General features: G+C 35.1%; 1 protein-coding gene across 2 annotated transcripts in view; it reads right to left on the bottom strand.

The window, feature by feature from the left end:
• Window positions 1-2,835: 2,835 nt before the first annotated feature.
• The window catches only part of SEPTIN7 (septin 7), a 57,919-nt gene continuing 43,972 nt past the window's right edge, over window positions 2,836-16,782 (bottom strand). The window contains exons 7-13 of one of the 2 annotated variants that reach the window (XM_084283204.1): window positions 15,920-16,016; window positions 14,303-14,354; window positions 13,542-13,667; window positions 9,515-9,535; window positions 6,542-6,677; window positions 4,387-4,526; window positions 2,836-3,859 (exon numbers count right to left, since the gene is read on the bottom strand). In XM_084283204.1, the coding sequence (XP_084139330.1) occupies window positions 3,820-3,859; window positions 4,387-4,526; window positions 6,542-6,677; window positions 9,515-9,535; window positions 13,542-13,667; window positions 14,303-14,354; window positions 15,920-16,016 (612 nt within the window). In that variant the 3' untranslated portion in view covers window positions 2,836-3,819. The remainder of the gene's footprint in view (window positions 3,860-4,386; window positions 4,527-6,541; window positions 6,678-9,514; window positions 9,536-13,541; window positions 13,668-14,302; window positions 14,355-15,919; window positions 16,017-16,782) is intronic. The other variant, XM_084283205.1, reaches the window with a different exon arrangement.

The following is a 16,782-nucleotide window of genomic DNA, read 5'->3' as shown; positions in this document are numbered from 1 at the left end:
AGGATATGGGATGAAGCATGATTGGATTGTGGAGAAGGGAGTAATTGCCTTTCATGAACCTTAAAGAGCACAAGCCCAGGAAACTGAGATGTTGGCAATGGAGGAATGTAAACGGTATTGAGAGGCTTGAACGCATTAAGATTAAGCTGGCAAGAAACTTGAGAATTGCATACAAAAGCTAGACCTCAAGGAAAAGCAAGCCCTTAGCTTGGGCACATAACACAGCCTGCCCTCGCTACCCAAGGACAAACTGTGTGAGCTAAGATGGACCCTTAATATACTGGTCGGCTCCACACTTACAGCTACACCTGGTTTGGCCACACCTTTTGCTTACTTCCAAAGCATAAAATTTTAATCTCCCACCCAGTCCCTGATTCCCATATTGATTTATTTGTATTGAAACCTTTAAAAACATGGTTTTAAGCTGTTTGTGTTAAAGCCAGACTGAGGCGTTTCTTGAATCAAGAAAACCAAACCAACCCTCTTCTCAAACAAGTAAGGACGTCTTTGTTATGCTTTTCCTGGGTATTATGAAGATCACCTCTCTCCCTAGGCTGTCAAATTGAGGAGTGTTTTTGGTATTGCTTGAGCAGCATGCTCACAAGGAGTACTCGGGTGACACAAGGTCACCTGAACTCAGGAGGTACAGTATGCGGCCTTTTGAAGAACCAGAAAGGGCACCAGCTGGTCAGTGACTACCAGATGGGAAAGCTGCTGTGAAAAGTGAAACCCTCAACGTCATCCCATGTTGTGGTTTAACCTGGCAGGCAGCTGGGCACCATGCTGCCATTCGCCCACTCCCCTCCTCCCCATCCCACAGTGGGATGGGGGAGAGAATCAGGGGGAAAAGTAGAACTCATGGGTTGAGATAAAGACAATTTAGTAGGACAGAAATAGAAGGGAAAATAATAAGAGAATATACAAAGCAAACGATGCACAGTGCAATTGCTCACCACCCACTGAGTGATGCCCTGCCATTCCCTGAGTGGTGGCAGTCCCCCGTTTTATTGCTGAGCACACCACTGCTGCATGGTGTGGGACATCCCTGCGGGCAGTGCGTGCCAGCTGCCCTGGCTGCGTCCCCTCACAGCTCCTGGTGCACCCCCAGCCTCCTTCTGAAGCTGAAACTAAGCGAGGCAAGAGAAAACGTCACCTGGATGCAATAGGTTTCTGACCAACTGCTATACATCAGCCCACAACAAAGCCTCTGCTGCAGGTACTTTGAGTTGCAACACAAATAAGTAAGCTTAAGATGCTATTAAGTAAAGTGAGTTTTTAGTTTACAGAAATAAAATGTTTTTATTATTATATATTCAGTGGGAGAAAAAATGGGCTGTCATAGTACTTCTTCAGCTTAAACATTTTTATTGGCTACACAATTACTCTTTCAAGGTAATTTTATTTATTTCTATTTCTTACAAGTGTGGAAACTCTGAAAAAAATCTAACTTTTGGCAAACTCATACTTTTCTGGTGAAGCCCAAACTTACCATAAAAATCCAAGCATTTAAGAAACAAGTTCAGAAGGGACAACAAACGGACAATGTTCCGTTTCCAAAACCAACTCAGAACATTTGATTTCCATATGCTCTAAATGTTCATTCAAATACAATAGCTATTATGTTATATAATATTTTATGCCCTCATACAAAGACCTAATGAGAGCATAACCTCATTTCTGATTACCCCAAATGTGGGGGGTGAGGTGAGGGTGGGTTTAAGGTAGGGACAGAAAGAGAACAAGTACAATTAAAATTATTTGCTGATAAATTAAATCCTTATTTCTGAACAAATGGGAATGCTAAAGTACAACCATTTCCATAGGAAGCAAATCCAGAGCTTTGACCAATCCTAAAAGCAATTCAGAGCTGGCGCTTCTTTTCCTTGCAGTAACTTTTGCCTGTTCTTCACATTGTTCAGTTTCATGAATTCCACTGAAACCTGAGAGGGCACGCAGGGCAGACAGAGGAGCTGTGATATATTAAAAGATAAGAGATTTTGCAATTATTTTGCAATTCTGTTTATTTGAAAGGGAAAACTATGTCTACTTATTGATGACCAGTGTCTTCTGTGAAAAGAAAGAGGCAGTGTACTTAAAAGGAGTCCTTTATACAGACTACTGAAAAGCTCTTCATTGGGAAGCTGTATGAATAAATGACATTTCCAATAAGTATAATTCACATAAAAGAAAGCACGGCAGCAGGGGTAGTACAGTGGCATCTGGAAAAAAAAAAAAAAAGCAAAAAAAAAAAAGCTGTTCTTCATTGTTTTGCAGGCAAACAAAAAGATATAAGGAGTCTGCAACAGTTTAAGAAGTTACAACTGTTCTTTCTGTTCTTTATATACCAAGTTCCTGACTACTACTACTACTAAAACCGTCTCAATTCACTTTGAAATCAAAATAAAAGGGTAGAAAACAAATGCTTGCCGATGACAGAAGTTCCTGAAGAGGCTGCACATGTGTTAAAATGCAGCTAGATGCACATAAAAGCTTCTATAGGGCATAAAAGACGATGCAAAGGCAGTATTCCTGGGCCTGGAGCAGGTCTGACACACAGCAGGAGCGTGTGGACAGCTGGTGCCCTCTTCTGGACAAGCTAGATACTTGTTCAGCCAATGCAGAGCACAGCTGGCCCCCAGCTACTCACTCAAACAAGATTTACTAACAATTCAACAACTCACAGGCATTTCTGTACCTTAGGCTAATTCCTCAGGCAATTCAAAGACAGGTCAATGTGGGACAAAGACAAGGCCTGTGGGAAAGAGAAAACTGGAGCACTTCCCGAGTAAGTGCTTGGCTATACAACTCCTTTAAGATTTCTGACACATCACCGTGTTACATCACAACATTGTTTATTATGTGACTTTTTACAATACAAACAAAAAAAATACAGAAATGCAGTATATGAATACAGCTAAATGCGAAATGGTGACTTTTTCTTGAGGCCATATTCCCATTTCTAGTAAAATAAAGAAAGACTGCACACAGGTAGAAACAGGTTGGTAGTTAACTCCACAATTTTGCCTAGAAATGACCTATAAATGCGTTTTCCTGCTACTTACCATAAAATGTAAAAAGGGAGTTAAAGGAAAGTTTTACTCACTGGTTCCTACCATATGAAAGAAGCTATATTCTATTTAGGAGGGCCAATATATGGAAAAATACCTAAATTAAATGTTATTACAAAAATGAAGCAGTAATGAGATCCTTCAGGCTAAAGAAGTTAGTAAATGAGAATAGCATATATTTAAAGAATCCAAAACATAAAAGGGTTGTTATAAAAAGCTTAGGTGCACTTTAAGCCTACGACTTTAGTTTTTCCATGTGTACTTTTAAACAATGGAAGTGTCAAAAATAGGGTCAACTGTGTTAGACTAAATTACATTATTGTATATGCTGCACTGAATGGAATTCTTGTATTATAGTAATAAAGAAGCATCGTTTGCATCATATTATGGCAATTTGTCCTCACTAAAAACCGTCTTGAGTCCTTGCATTTTTGAATATCCTGTAAACCGTCAAACCACCAGAACATGATTGTACAACAGTAAAATGTTTTCTTTTGCATTAAAATGACATCTGTTTAAAAAAAAAAAAAGGAAAAAAGGTACTTAGAGCTGTTATTTTTCCAAGTACACAACACCCTAGACAATTCAAGGCATCTCATTCTCCATCAAAATTAACAAAAATTTGTCATGCTGTTAAATCCATTACTATGGATACAACTGGTGCAAAATTGATCAAACGGATCCAACAAACACTGATGTCCAGGCTGGCATATTGGCAACTAATACGTAACTGGTGGTCAAAATGATGCATTTAAAATATCTTCCCTTTCTTCTTGTTCTTTTCCAAGGTTCTACAATGATATAAAAAAAAAAAAGTCAAACATCGAATACATGTTATTAAATTCACTTTTTACATGATTTTTTTTTTAAATAAGCATTTTCTCAAGTCTTACAGGTTCCAATACACTGTATGAAAATGTATTATATTCATAGTACTTGTGCATGAAGTCAAGCAGTGCATTTATCACATTACCCTATCTTGTGGATTGCAGACTTAATCAGTTTAATTCTTGAAGCTTTAACTCTCCACCCTTCAGAAGTCTGATACGATCTACCTTTCAAATACAACATTTTTTTTAGATAGATCTGGCTATGTATGAATATAGCATTTTTCCAGATTAAAACTTGCTTTTGAAGCTAATCCCAGTATTTTTGAGAGGTGTTCATCTGCAACTAACTGCAGTTTCATTTTTTTATTGGATTTTAAATGAATTTCCATAGAGGTCAAACACCACTGACCATTATTACTATGGAAATTTCCTTTTAACAGAAAGTTACAGAACATTTACTATGAACTGCAGATTAAGAATCAATTTACCTGGAGGAATTCTGTTGTTCCAAAATACGTTGCTGAGCTTCCCAGTTTGCTTTCTCATCCTCAAACTGGCGACGCTTTTCCTCTAATTCTTTGTGTTGTGCCTCCAAATTCTTTTTCATTTGCTCATGGCGTCGCTGCAGCTATAGAAAAAGTCATGAACGGACTCAGCAACGACACAGAACATTGCAGCAACAAACATCAGCAACTATACTAAAGTGAGATAGTATCAGTTTCTCTTCAGAGAAAGTAACTCTTAAACCAAAACTTCTAAGGTTATGGGTATAATTAAACACAAAGAAAAGCGTTTTAAATCCCTTAAACACGTTGTAAAGCTCACAGAAAACTCCCCAAATGCTGCCTGAGTCACAAATAGGAGTTGTAGCCAGTTACATGCAGCAAGCAACAGGAAACTCAAGGAAATGTTGGTATTTGATGCAAACCTTAAGCAAATTACAAAATATTTTAATATCAGTAATACATAACATAGTAGCTTTGACTTTGGAGGAAAAAAACACACATTGATTTCATCCTATAGTGTTAACTACATTAAGGATCTGTTTGGAAAAACATTATTAAATGGATTAATTTACTCACTAATTAAACGAATTATTAGTAGTATTACTGAAGTGAATTGTCTACACTGCCAGTATTGCATAAGAAGTCTCTCCTGAAAGCTTCTGGTGATGGGACCGGCAATCAAATGCCCTGGATGCAAGAATGGAGACACTGTGAGGAAAAGTAATCCCATTCACGTGCTGCAACAGGTTTTTTTTAAATGACTTCATTAAAACTCCCTCTTCTCTCTTACAAGTCCTTATTCTTATGCAAACCCTTTAACATAGATTTTACGTTTTTTTTTTTTTTAATATACTTTAAACGCAGCACGGTCTACTGCCTACTTATAGAGATATACAATGGAGTTTACGAAGTCATGAATGAAGAAAGGGGAGAAAAAAAACTTATCAGTTTCTAATTGTTTGTTCAATTCAGCAAGATGCTATCAGTGAAAAAAGTCGAGAGATAGTACATGCAAAAAGACGTTTTTTTTGCCCTGTTTTTCCATATAACAATTTATCTACAGAGTTGTTGTCACAGCACATTGTGGAAGCCAGAATTATAAATGGGTTTGAAATATTTACAGAAATTAAGGAAGCAAAAGTTCATCAATACCTAAATAAACACTGTGATTCAAATAAAACACTTAGCTTTAAAACTCTCAAATTTCTGACTGGTCTACCTTAGTATTTATATCCTTTGTTTACCTATTGACTTCTTTTAATGAACAAAAAAATAGACTGAAAAAAATGCAAGCCATCAACCTGATTCAGTATACAATGGCTCCTTACAATGCCTAGACTGGCAAGCATTTCAACTACCCTGCCAAATTTCCTCACTTTCCCTCAAATTTGGAGCCACACTGCATCTTTATGAACATTGACTATTTAAAGCTCTTCCATTAAGCTTCTTGAGAGAAGCTGCTTACCCAAAACTTAAAATTAATTTTCTAGTTTAATGTAATTTTATACTAGTCTCTTAAAAAGAAAACACTTCAAGGGCTGCTTGAAACCCATAAAAACAATTTCACTGTGAATAAAATCCATTCACCTGGATGAGACAGAAATTAGAGTTAAGTATCAATAAAATTTATGTATGTTTAAATGATACAAAAACAGTGCCAACAAGATATGCCTGCCTCTTTCTTCATCTAGTAACTCTTATTCAGATTATGCCTTAGACACTGTATCAGAAGTTCCTCAAATGCCTTTTCAGTATGCAAAGCAAATTATTATTACTAAATTAGCTTATGTAAAACATGAAAGTCTGAAGAACTTTTTTAAGCAATTGTAAGAAAACAGGTATAAAATATTCCAAAGAGGGGAATATTTTAATAATAATAATAGTATTTTAATATTTTAAAAGAGAGGGTAAGAAAATTAAGGAGTATTTCAAAATACTGTGATTGTGAAAATAAAACAAGAATGTATATGAACATTAAAGTTGCATTTGAAGTTTGTGCTTATCCCACTTCAGCAAAGAGAAAAAGTTGGGAAAAATAACTGAGTTTTTGTTACACGTAAAATGTTGGAAAATCTTGGAGAAAAGAACCATCTTTGTATTTGTTCACTTTCAAGCATATTTAAGACATTTTCATTACCTCAGCTTCAGAGTCCTTCAGTTTCTGAACTTTTTCTTTGACTTTCATCTCAAACACCTGTTCCATCTCCATTTCCATTTTTTTCATTTTGGCTACATGCTCTCTCCTTTCCTCTTCCATCTGTGCCAACGGGCTCCTGCCACAAATCCAGAAGAAGTAGTTAGCTAATAAAAACTTTTTTTCTTTCTGTAATATTTGGGTATCTGTATAAAAAAAGATAAAAATGCTGAAGCATTATGATAAATAACACAGCTTACATTCATTTTGCATTATTTCATTAACTGTTAAGCTTCCTACCAAAAGGAAATTTCATACAGTATATCTCCCCCCTCTCCCCCCTTTTTGATTTATATTACATTACGGTTAAAGAAGCTCTTGACTTTTTATCTTTGGTAGAACCTGGTCATGGGTAGAGAATAAACCAAAGTTACGAGTAATAAAAAAAATGAATATCTTCCAAGTGATCTTCAGGCATCTTGTTCTTTGCAGTTCAAATATATATAAAAATCAATAGATAGAACCTTTATGTAGAACAGATTAATAAAAATTTTTAACAGAGTTTCAGACAGAAGTCCCATTTTTCCTTTAAATTGTCACTGTTCAGAGTGATCGTGAGCATCAAGTTAGCATTGCAACTGTGTTGAACGAGGTGGTCATACTTCCAAAGAAGTTGGAAAAAAGTAGCAAAAAAGTTTTGGGCAACTGAACATTCATCAAAATGATAGCTGGAAGAATTTCCTTCAGAAAATTATTCATTAAATTGATGTATAAAAAATAATATCTTTTATATATATATATATATATATATATATATATATATTTATTTATATTTATATATATATTTATATTTATTTATATATTTATATATTTATATATTTATATATTTATATTTATTTAATGGTTACTACTTTTTGGAATCCTACAGAATTTTTAAAGCTGTATAAGCTTGAGACCCACATGAATGTGATGCAAGCTCTGAACAGCAAGTTTCATATTAAATACCCAATAAACAGGATGGTTTTGATCTAAGGATGATTGCTATATGCAGCCTTATCATAAGAATTTCATGCCGTTCAACAAAAGCAACCCAAACAAATCACTGGCCTCTTTTTTCAGTTTTGAGAATGCATGGCTTTGGAAAACATCAGTTTTAGTTGTCTTATTGATAAAAATGGAGAAAACAATGTATAGGGAACAGTTACAATCAACAACAGAGGCTATCTGCTGTAATGTATGCATAATTTGCTCAGGCAAGCAAATTATAAATTAGAGATGGCAAGTTTAAGCCCTAGCAGAAATATTATTTTCACTTTCAGTGCTTAAAACAAACATAAAAACCCCACACTGTTCTGCTTCAATTCATGCAGAAAAAGCACTCTAGGAGGCAAACTAATTAAGGAACTTCCAGCAATGACTGAAATAAAATTAGCAACATCTATTTTGATTCAGAATGTACCACTCATTCTTAAAGGAATGAGCTTACATATTCGCCATAGTTAAAATGTGTTTTTTAAGATCTGTTTTGACTGTTAATGGCTCAGTTTATCCTTATTGCTTGCTTTCGACAACTAGCCATACAGTGAAAGTAAGCAGGGTCCCATAAAGTTTAGGCCATGTGAACAGTTTTTCAAATACCAGCATTTTAAAATGTGCTTTAAAGGTGACGATCAGGAGTGGTAAGGAGAAAGAAAATGGCATTTCCACAAAAAATCTGATTGAATCTGAACTAATAGTTGCCAAGTTTGGACTGGTGAATAAAATTCTGTATTACATATGGAACTGAAACTGATCCTCAGTCTAATGCTTACTCTAGCCATTCAAAAGGCCAACTGCTAGGAACTTTTGTCAAGGAAAAAAAACTTGGTTAAACACGGGTCACATATAATAATACACAAAAAATATCTCGCGTAAGAAGAGAATGAAAGAGGAGGTGAGTAGCAGTATTTGTGTAAGCTAACCATCTGTCCTAATAAAATTATTTCACTGTTACCTTTTAGAGGTGTAAAGTTCTCAAATATGCCTGCTCTTCAAAAATTAACTGAGACATGGATCTGAATACTAACAGATCATTGCTGCATTTCCCATAGACTTGGGAGGGAAGTAGTACTGTCCTTCTGTTGACAGCCTCATCGTCTAACACAGATGTCAGGCAAGCTTATTTGAGAATTTGAGAAAGTGGCAAAAAACAGTCTGCACAGAACATTTGATAAACTTACAAGTGAACTTTTACAGCTGAGATTTTTACAACAGAGGTCACAGCTAGTTTTGTTGGGTCATAAGTGTGTGACATGGGTAAGTGCACATTATCCTTTATTTCAGGATAAAATAATACAAGGGGCTTAAGCAAAAAAGAGCTGAAAGCAAAACACTAAATAAATACGTAAAACATTTAACTGATTTAACAGGATGTGTGTTAAAGCAGCCCTCTAAGATCTGCAAAAGTTAAAAAGTTATTCTGCATATGTGCAAAGTGGAACCTCTGCAAGCCAGTAGTAAGATAAACCCATGGTCAGAGAAGGTTGAAGTAATTGATTTCCCAATCCAATGAAAACTCGTAAATTTACAGATAACTATAATGAATTAGTGGAATTTTCATAAGCATCTATATAAACATGATGGAGCTTGAGATAGAAACTGGGTAAATTTCACAATTTATGCACTGAAACAGCCTTTTCTACTCATTGTTGAAATTTGACCGTATTTGTCTTGAGGCTTAGCCAAAAAGTTCCCAAAGAGAAAGGGTTTTTACAGAGATATTTGTCCCTGAAATTATTTATAAGTTCTTAAAATTTACATTAGCAGTGCTTTATAAGAAAACCAACAACAACAAAAAACAGCTAGGGAAAAAAAAACAATGCCAAGAGCTGGATAACAGAAAACTGTTATAAATTTGAAACATTAAACAGTAAAACCCTTTTTGTGTTTAAATAATTTTTGTCTAAGTTTTTTGGAAAAATTTAAATGACCACTTACATGCCTTCAACTGTGTCAAATCTAAAAAACAAAAAATACAGAGGCTTAGCTTAGCATGCTTAAATAAAACCACAAAACCAAAAAGCAGTAATTAAAAAAGTAAATTCATTATTAATAGAGTCCTAAAGCTAATTATCTGCTCCCCCAGAAAGCAAGTTTTTCACAGTAACAGGAAACACTGTTAGTTAAAGCTTATTATATTTAAAGTTCAGTTAGTAAATCACTACACCGTGTAGGATATTAATGCAGATTTGATGTGCAGATATTTTCAGCAATAGTTTACCTAGAGTATGCAAGCTCTTCAAGCAATTTTAAATAGTTCAGTGACACAAACAACCACTTGCTATAAACAAGTTTTATGAAACCGAAGCCATATCGAGGCTTATCTACTCATTAAAAATTATCTCCTAGTAAAGGATGTTATCAATGATGTCCTTTTATTAATGAAATTAATAATGTTCCTGTGCTGCAAAAAGAGCACTTCACATCAATGGCCAGCAGAGGTCTCACCGGAGGCTGTGCTCAGCTCTGGAGGAAGCTTCACTGCAGTTATTTCCCCTGACCTTGATGCTTTACCCTGAGCTTGTGTTGGGTTAGCATTTCACATACACCATAGAGGAGAAAAAATAGTCTGAAAACAAGATTCTCATATTAAATCTCACAACAAGTAAGACGGGTTTAATACCCTAGAACTATTTCACTGAATTTCCTTCTCTCTGGTGAAAAGGAAGCAGAGAATCTTGGCTTTTTGGTAAGATAACAGTAAGAATATGGTCAAAAGGAGTTAGAAGTAGTTTAAACTAGGCAGTTAGAAGGATTTATGCATTGTGTATTTTGTGACCCAGTGTGCCAGTTTATTGAACAAATCTCTAGATAAATAAGGCTGATCTTTACAGTATACAACACGACTTTCAATGAAATATGGTTTTATGTTGAAACTCACTGAAAATACCAACTTTGTATAGCAATTTAAGAATTTTATATTTCAGAGCAAATGCAAATTTTAGCATACGCCACATAGTGCACATGTAAAATTATAGTTACTGCACAGTGTGAAGAGACAAGTTATTGCTATACCTGAAGATTACCCTTGATGATTATTTATATATTAAGAGATGAAATGATCTTGACAATTTGAAGAAATCAGACACTAAACATAAAACACAAAAACACTATGTAATCATGGTGCATGCTTTGGATGGCTCTTAGGTCAGTGTGTTACTTGTAGAAAAGTCGATTACAGTTTTACCAAAGCAAAGGAGGGAAAAATCAAAGAAAATTATCATCTAGACAGAACAAATTGCTTCAGTTCATCTGCACAGTATTATTAAATCTTATAACATGGACTCATACTGATTTTCACATTTGCACTTTTGTTCAAAGAAATAAGTCAACAGTTGCCTGAAAAATAAAGATCCGCTAAGATCAGAAAAATATAGCTGCATTGAAGGTAAAAAGATCTGGTCTCCAATATCTTTTGGAGAAGTGCAATAACCACAGCTTGTACAATCTCTGCCTATATATACCCTTCCAGTTTACAAAAGAAACAGCAGGTTAGGAGTTTCCGGAGCCAGAGGTTGTATCTGTGTTTAACAGGATGCTTGTAACACCACCAGACAGCATCAGAGCATGTCTCTATTCTCAGACAGAGACACTGGACCCATCTCCCATTAAAGAATCAGATTTCCAGAGGACAAGTCAGATATTGCTCCATTTTGAGACACAGACATTTCTTTCAAAAAAGGAAGCAGCCAAATATAAGATTCCTCAGGGGATGCACAGATAAAGCGTTAGCATTCATTCTTCCCCCTTTCAATTGATTTCTAGGAAGACATGCATGGTTATTAGGAAAATTTTCTCTATGCTGCTTCACCTATACTAAATTCAAAACCATGAAAGCACACTAAGCTTTAACATGCTTTTTGGCTTAAAAAAAATGCTGATAATTCAACATACGGAAAAAGTAGCAAGACAAGAATAGCATCAGCTTCTTCATAACCAGCATGTGCATTCATGATTTATAATTTTTTAAGTCATCCTGAGTTTGAAGAAAAACTGCAAAAGATTCAAAATTTCGTATGTTTGCAATAGATTTTGCCACCTTTCAGATGGCTGAATCAAACTGATAACTTATTTCTTGAGAAAAAAACCTGACAGCTCAGAGTGCCACCTTTATTAATTCACATCAGAGATTCAGTGCTGCAATATTCTGTGCATCAGACTTCTTATCAAGAAAATGAGTTCCAAAAGGCACTAAAAGTGCTATAAATATTCAGGTGGAACAGCACAGTGACCTCAGATGACAAAAAACTAAGCATGATTCTGAAAGCAAAGTAATTCCAAACATTTGGAGCACAAATCCTAGTGGAAAAAAGTTTCAGAAATTAGCAACTGATTGACAAGATTGAAAAGATTGAAAGAGGAAGAACACAAACATAGTTTTTGAAGTCCTTCTGGTACAGGTATATATACAGAAATGCATCTTATTTTGTTTGTAGTATAGGAATCAAAAAAATCACTTTTTTAAAGAAGAAAAACAACAAACAGTACCTTGGATATAACTAATAGACTAAGTCTGTAGGTACAGACTAACATAAATACAAACAGGCACAAAACACAAGAAATAGTAAATGTTATCACAAAAACCAAGGTTCTTCTAAATCTGAAGAAAATCCACTGAGATTCAGAAACAGAGATAAACTGCTACTAAACACTGCATTAAAAATCAAAACAAATTCCTATGATACACAAAAGAGCAATAAAAAGTTTCACTTTTCAGTACAGTGATAGCAAATAGCACAGTAAAAAATAAAGTGAACAATACACTAAAAAAGTATAACAATAGCAAGTTAGATAGATGCTGGAGGCAATGAGTAATTCTCTATTCTGCATTTTCTTTAATCCACTGTCATTGAACAAAGAATTAGGCTAAAGATCTTCCACCCAAACGCTCAAGAGGGCTTTCTTCCCTGTTGTTCTCCTAGCTGTGCTATTTTGTTCTCCATGGTGACTATCTCATTTAGTAATTTCTGTTTTTAAAACTCCTCCCCTCTCAGCCATAATACTGTACTGTCATGAGGATGAAGTGCAGCTTGAGAAAAAGTTCCAACATACTTGCTAGATGTACTCAGAAGCCTTGACATGTAAATCAGGGATAATGTGATGGCAATAAATATGAGTGAGAAGTAACCACTGTGCTATAAACATATTTGAGGACTACTTCTGTCTGAGACTTGACCTCACTACATCACTAATTCATAATAATTTAATAACTGATTATTGTTGATAAATATAGAACTGGGAAAATGCATGTATTAAATGAAAAAAACATGGTATTCTCAAATAGTATTGTATATGAAGAATTCAATAAAGCTTGCTTTTAAATCTTCAAATAATTTTACCGTGTTGGCAAACAGCTTGCCGTCAAGATGACTTACTAGCATTAAAGAGCAAAAACCGCAACAAAAATAAAAGCAAAACCCCTGCATTGCAACTTTCCTCTCACAATGGATGAAGATGTTGCAATAATTCCACTATCATGATAAACAACCTTAGAAGAAGCCATGGCAGCCATTCAATAATGACAGTGCGTCTGGATTGCCAAAGTTTCTAAATAAACATTAATCTATTTTTCTCTCAAAAACATCCCTGATGCTGACTATTGAGTATTCATACAAAAAGAAATAATGCCAAAAGAGTATATATACCAAAATAGAAACACTACTGCACAAAAATTTTCCAGTATCTACTAATGAAATACAACTCAGAAACAGTGAACGTATGGTTTCTCTTCAAAACTGAATCCAACTAAACCCCATTTTTTAACCTATTCACTTAAGACTAGTGTAAACCTTAATGAAACAGAACAAAACACGAGTAAGCCAGAAGTATAGCGTTCACAGACCAGAATGCAGCAAAGAGGCAAATGACTGAAGAATAGAAAGTGAAATAAGTAATTCCCACCATGAAACCAACTAAAAAAATAGCGGAAGGATTAAAGAGCAATACAATCTTAACAAAAACTTACTTTGTTAGCTGCCCTTTGTTTTTGTTGTTGTCAACACCGTTGTAGGTAACAGCTGCCAGTTTTCTGCTCCTATAGTTCTCATAATGTACATTGTTAGTGACATCCTTCAGGTCCTGCATATGAGTTCTGTCAATAAGTGTAATTTATCAGCTTAGTGCACAAATACAAAATACTACGTGCAAAATTAGTCTCTGTGCCTTGTGCAGATTGACTTAAACTATATTCTGACATTAAAGCCCCATTCCCCACAATGTTGTCATTCTTCCATTTAAATAAGAGTTGTCAAGACAGCTAAGTCACAGAAATAGCTGATTATTTTGCACTGAACTAGCAATTGTTAGAGCAGATGAACTTACTGAACTGCTGTGAATATAGGAAGAAAAACCTCTCAGCGCTTAACACAATGAAGGTTGCTTTAGAAAATACTGACACTGAAAATTTAAAAAAGATGCCTGCAACTAAGTACACGTCAGCACTAACAGACAACTTGGGTTCCTATCGTTTATCACCTTTTTTTTTTTTTTTTTTAAAAAAAAGAACAAATCAAAAAGAAGAGTGGTATCCGATAAAAAAATTTCACTGGCACCCCTAGCTAGATATATGGTTAAACAAATTGGTTTCAAAGAGCACAAATTTTGTTTACAACTAAAAACACTGGATTAGTATGAACTCACAAGTTTAGATCTTTTTTTCCTCCAACATAAAACTTTCCAGCCTGTTAGACATACTAGAAAACTCCATGTTACCCATTAGTCACTTACCTTATCAACATGTTCCTCAGAATTGTGAAGTCACAGTGTTCCCCATTTTCAACTGTGGAAAATTATAATTTTTTCTTGAGACTCCAACCAAAATATATGCTTTACTCAAAGACATCATCCACTTCATATGCTCATTCAACAGGTTACGCCCAGACTTTTTTCACTCACACAGGATGCGTGTTTACAGTAGAAGAGAATTAGTGATACGACTTTATCAGTACATCTTACCAGCCAAGGTATGTTCCCTTAAGCCATACTAGAAAATTGCACCCTGAATCAGTATAGCAGAATAAACCACCTCAGCAGAAACAGTTTTGCCAGTTTAACTAACTTCATGATCCCTTGGAGGCCCTGTCAGCACAGCTGTATTATTGAAGGTCAGACATTAACTGAAGACCTCAGTCTAGATCCAGTTATGCCCAAAGCCTTTAGAAGACAGACTTCATGAAGTCTATTTCTCCCTCCAGCCCCACCAAAGGAGATGTAAGTCTTTAGTTCAATTTTAATGCATCTTTTGTTGTTCAACTAGACAAAGGAAGTCTGTATATTCAATTTGATGCACTTGTCTACAACCTGAGTGTGAAATATTTCTCAAGTTTGTTTTAAAATAAAGAAGAGCAGTACCATTTTGTACATTTCAAAATACTAACGCAAGAGCCTTAAAATAAAGCTTGATCATCTCTGGTGCAGCTGGTTTTTGCTTTGTGCCAAACCTCATTTCCTGCCAGACATGTACTTTAAAGAGAAACGCTGCAGCATTTTAAAGTATTGGTCCATACTGTGCTTGGATTCTTTGCTATTTTGACCCATATTGAATTTATAGTCATTGCCCTTGAAAGGCAGAAATAGTGAGAAAAATCTTCTCTTTCTTCAATACATGCACTCTACAAGGAAAAAACGTGTAATCATAATGGAAAAACAATGCAAGTTTATATAACAATTCTTTTCTTTATATGGCATGGTGCGAGCTTTATTTTTCATGTGCTGTTTCAAATAGGTAAATAGATGTGAAAGCACAAGCAATGGTTGTCAGAAGAACATCGTTATCTTTAAAGCTTATCTTCTACTGTTAGAAAGGTCTAAACAAAGGGAAAAAAAGGAACTATGAAAACTATTCAATTCAATACAAGCTACCTTCCTGTTGCTAAGCCCCAACAATTAAGGCTAATATATTTTGGGTATTTGATAGGTATAGGAATTTGGGTATTTAAATTCTTACAGAAACTTTAAACTGAATTTATGCTAGTCAAGCTGATCAAATTAACATTTATAATGTGAATACCCTGAAAAAAAAAAGAGTTCAAGAAATGAACACAGTTTATATGTAAGAAATTAAAATAAGAATGCTAGTAAACACTTGGAATTTAAGTCTCATCTTATGTAGGAACTGTAATAAGTTACTACGGGTTTTTACAATTCCTCAGTGAAGCTTCAACAGGAATCTGCTTGAAAAATTACACGTTGCTGAACCTTTACCTTGTTCCTGTCAGAATAATAAAAAATAGTACATTCAATGGATTTCCAGTGCACATTATACCAAGCATTTTAAAAACATTTCAAATAAAGACTAACATCCTAATACATTTCAAATGGCCACAAATAACGAAAAAGCCTTACCTTCTGCAACTCCCCACGGGTACTGCCTTCCTCTAACTCTCTTGCCATTGACTTCAATGATCGTATTACTACCTACCACAGCAAGAGGTAAACGATCCTACAACATAAAGTATTGCTTTAAAAATCAGTCTTCTCTAATGCAAAAATATACCAAAAGCATATCATGTATAAACTTGACTGAGAGCAGTTGGGTGCTGTAACACTGTAGTGCAGCTTGCCCAAACTGCCAGAATAGTTGCATTCACTGACCTCTGACTTGTTTTTATTACACACATTCTACACACATACCTTTCTGAAATTCCCTATACACTGTCACATACTGTAAATCTGGGTAAGAAGCAGACACTACTGTTACCTGGTAAACTGCACAGGCAAAACCATTTTCTATTTAATTAACTTGCACAGTAATTATTTATCAATTTGTATCCCCACTGGCTACAAGGGTTGTTATTTTGACTGGATCTTGCATCCAATTTTCAAACATTTGCCAAAAATACTAATTCAGGTTCTTGTTTTCAGCTGAAGCAAAAGTCTTTTCAGTATAACAAGCAAAGTAGTCAAGAGCTGCTTCAAATAGCTGAAAGGAACAGCATACAAAGCCAAATATTTTGGACTTCCATCCTCGCTTTTATTCTTCCTCTTCTCCTTTAGGCTAGCACATCTTAGTCCCAGAATAGCATTCATTTGTGCCATTTGTGTTTTATCTATCCTATGCGATTCCCACAGTAACAAAAGATGTAAAAGCTTTTATAGGCTGTTAAAGTTACTGAGCAAAAAAGATAAGTCCATCCACAAGATGGACTTCAACATGAAAGAACAAACCAAAAAACACAAGCAAGCAAAGAAGTCATGCAACAGCCTGA

Source organism: Netta rufina (assembly GCF_964035555.1).
Source record: "Netta rufina genome assembly, chromosome: 2".
Lineage (NCBI taxonomy): Eukaryota > Metazoa > Chordata > Aves > Anseriformes > Anatidae > Netta > Netta rufina.
Note: the sequence above shows the minus strand (reverse complement) of the source record. Positions and strands in the feature narration are given on the sequence as shown.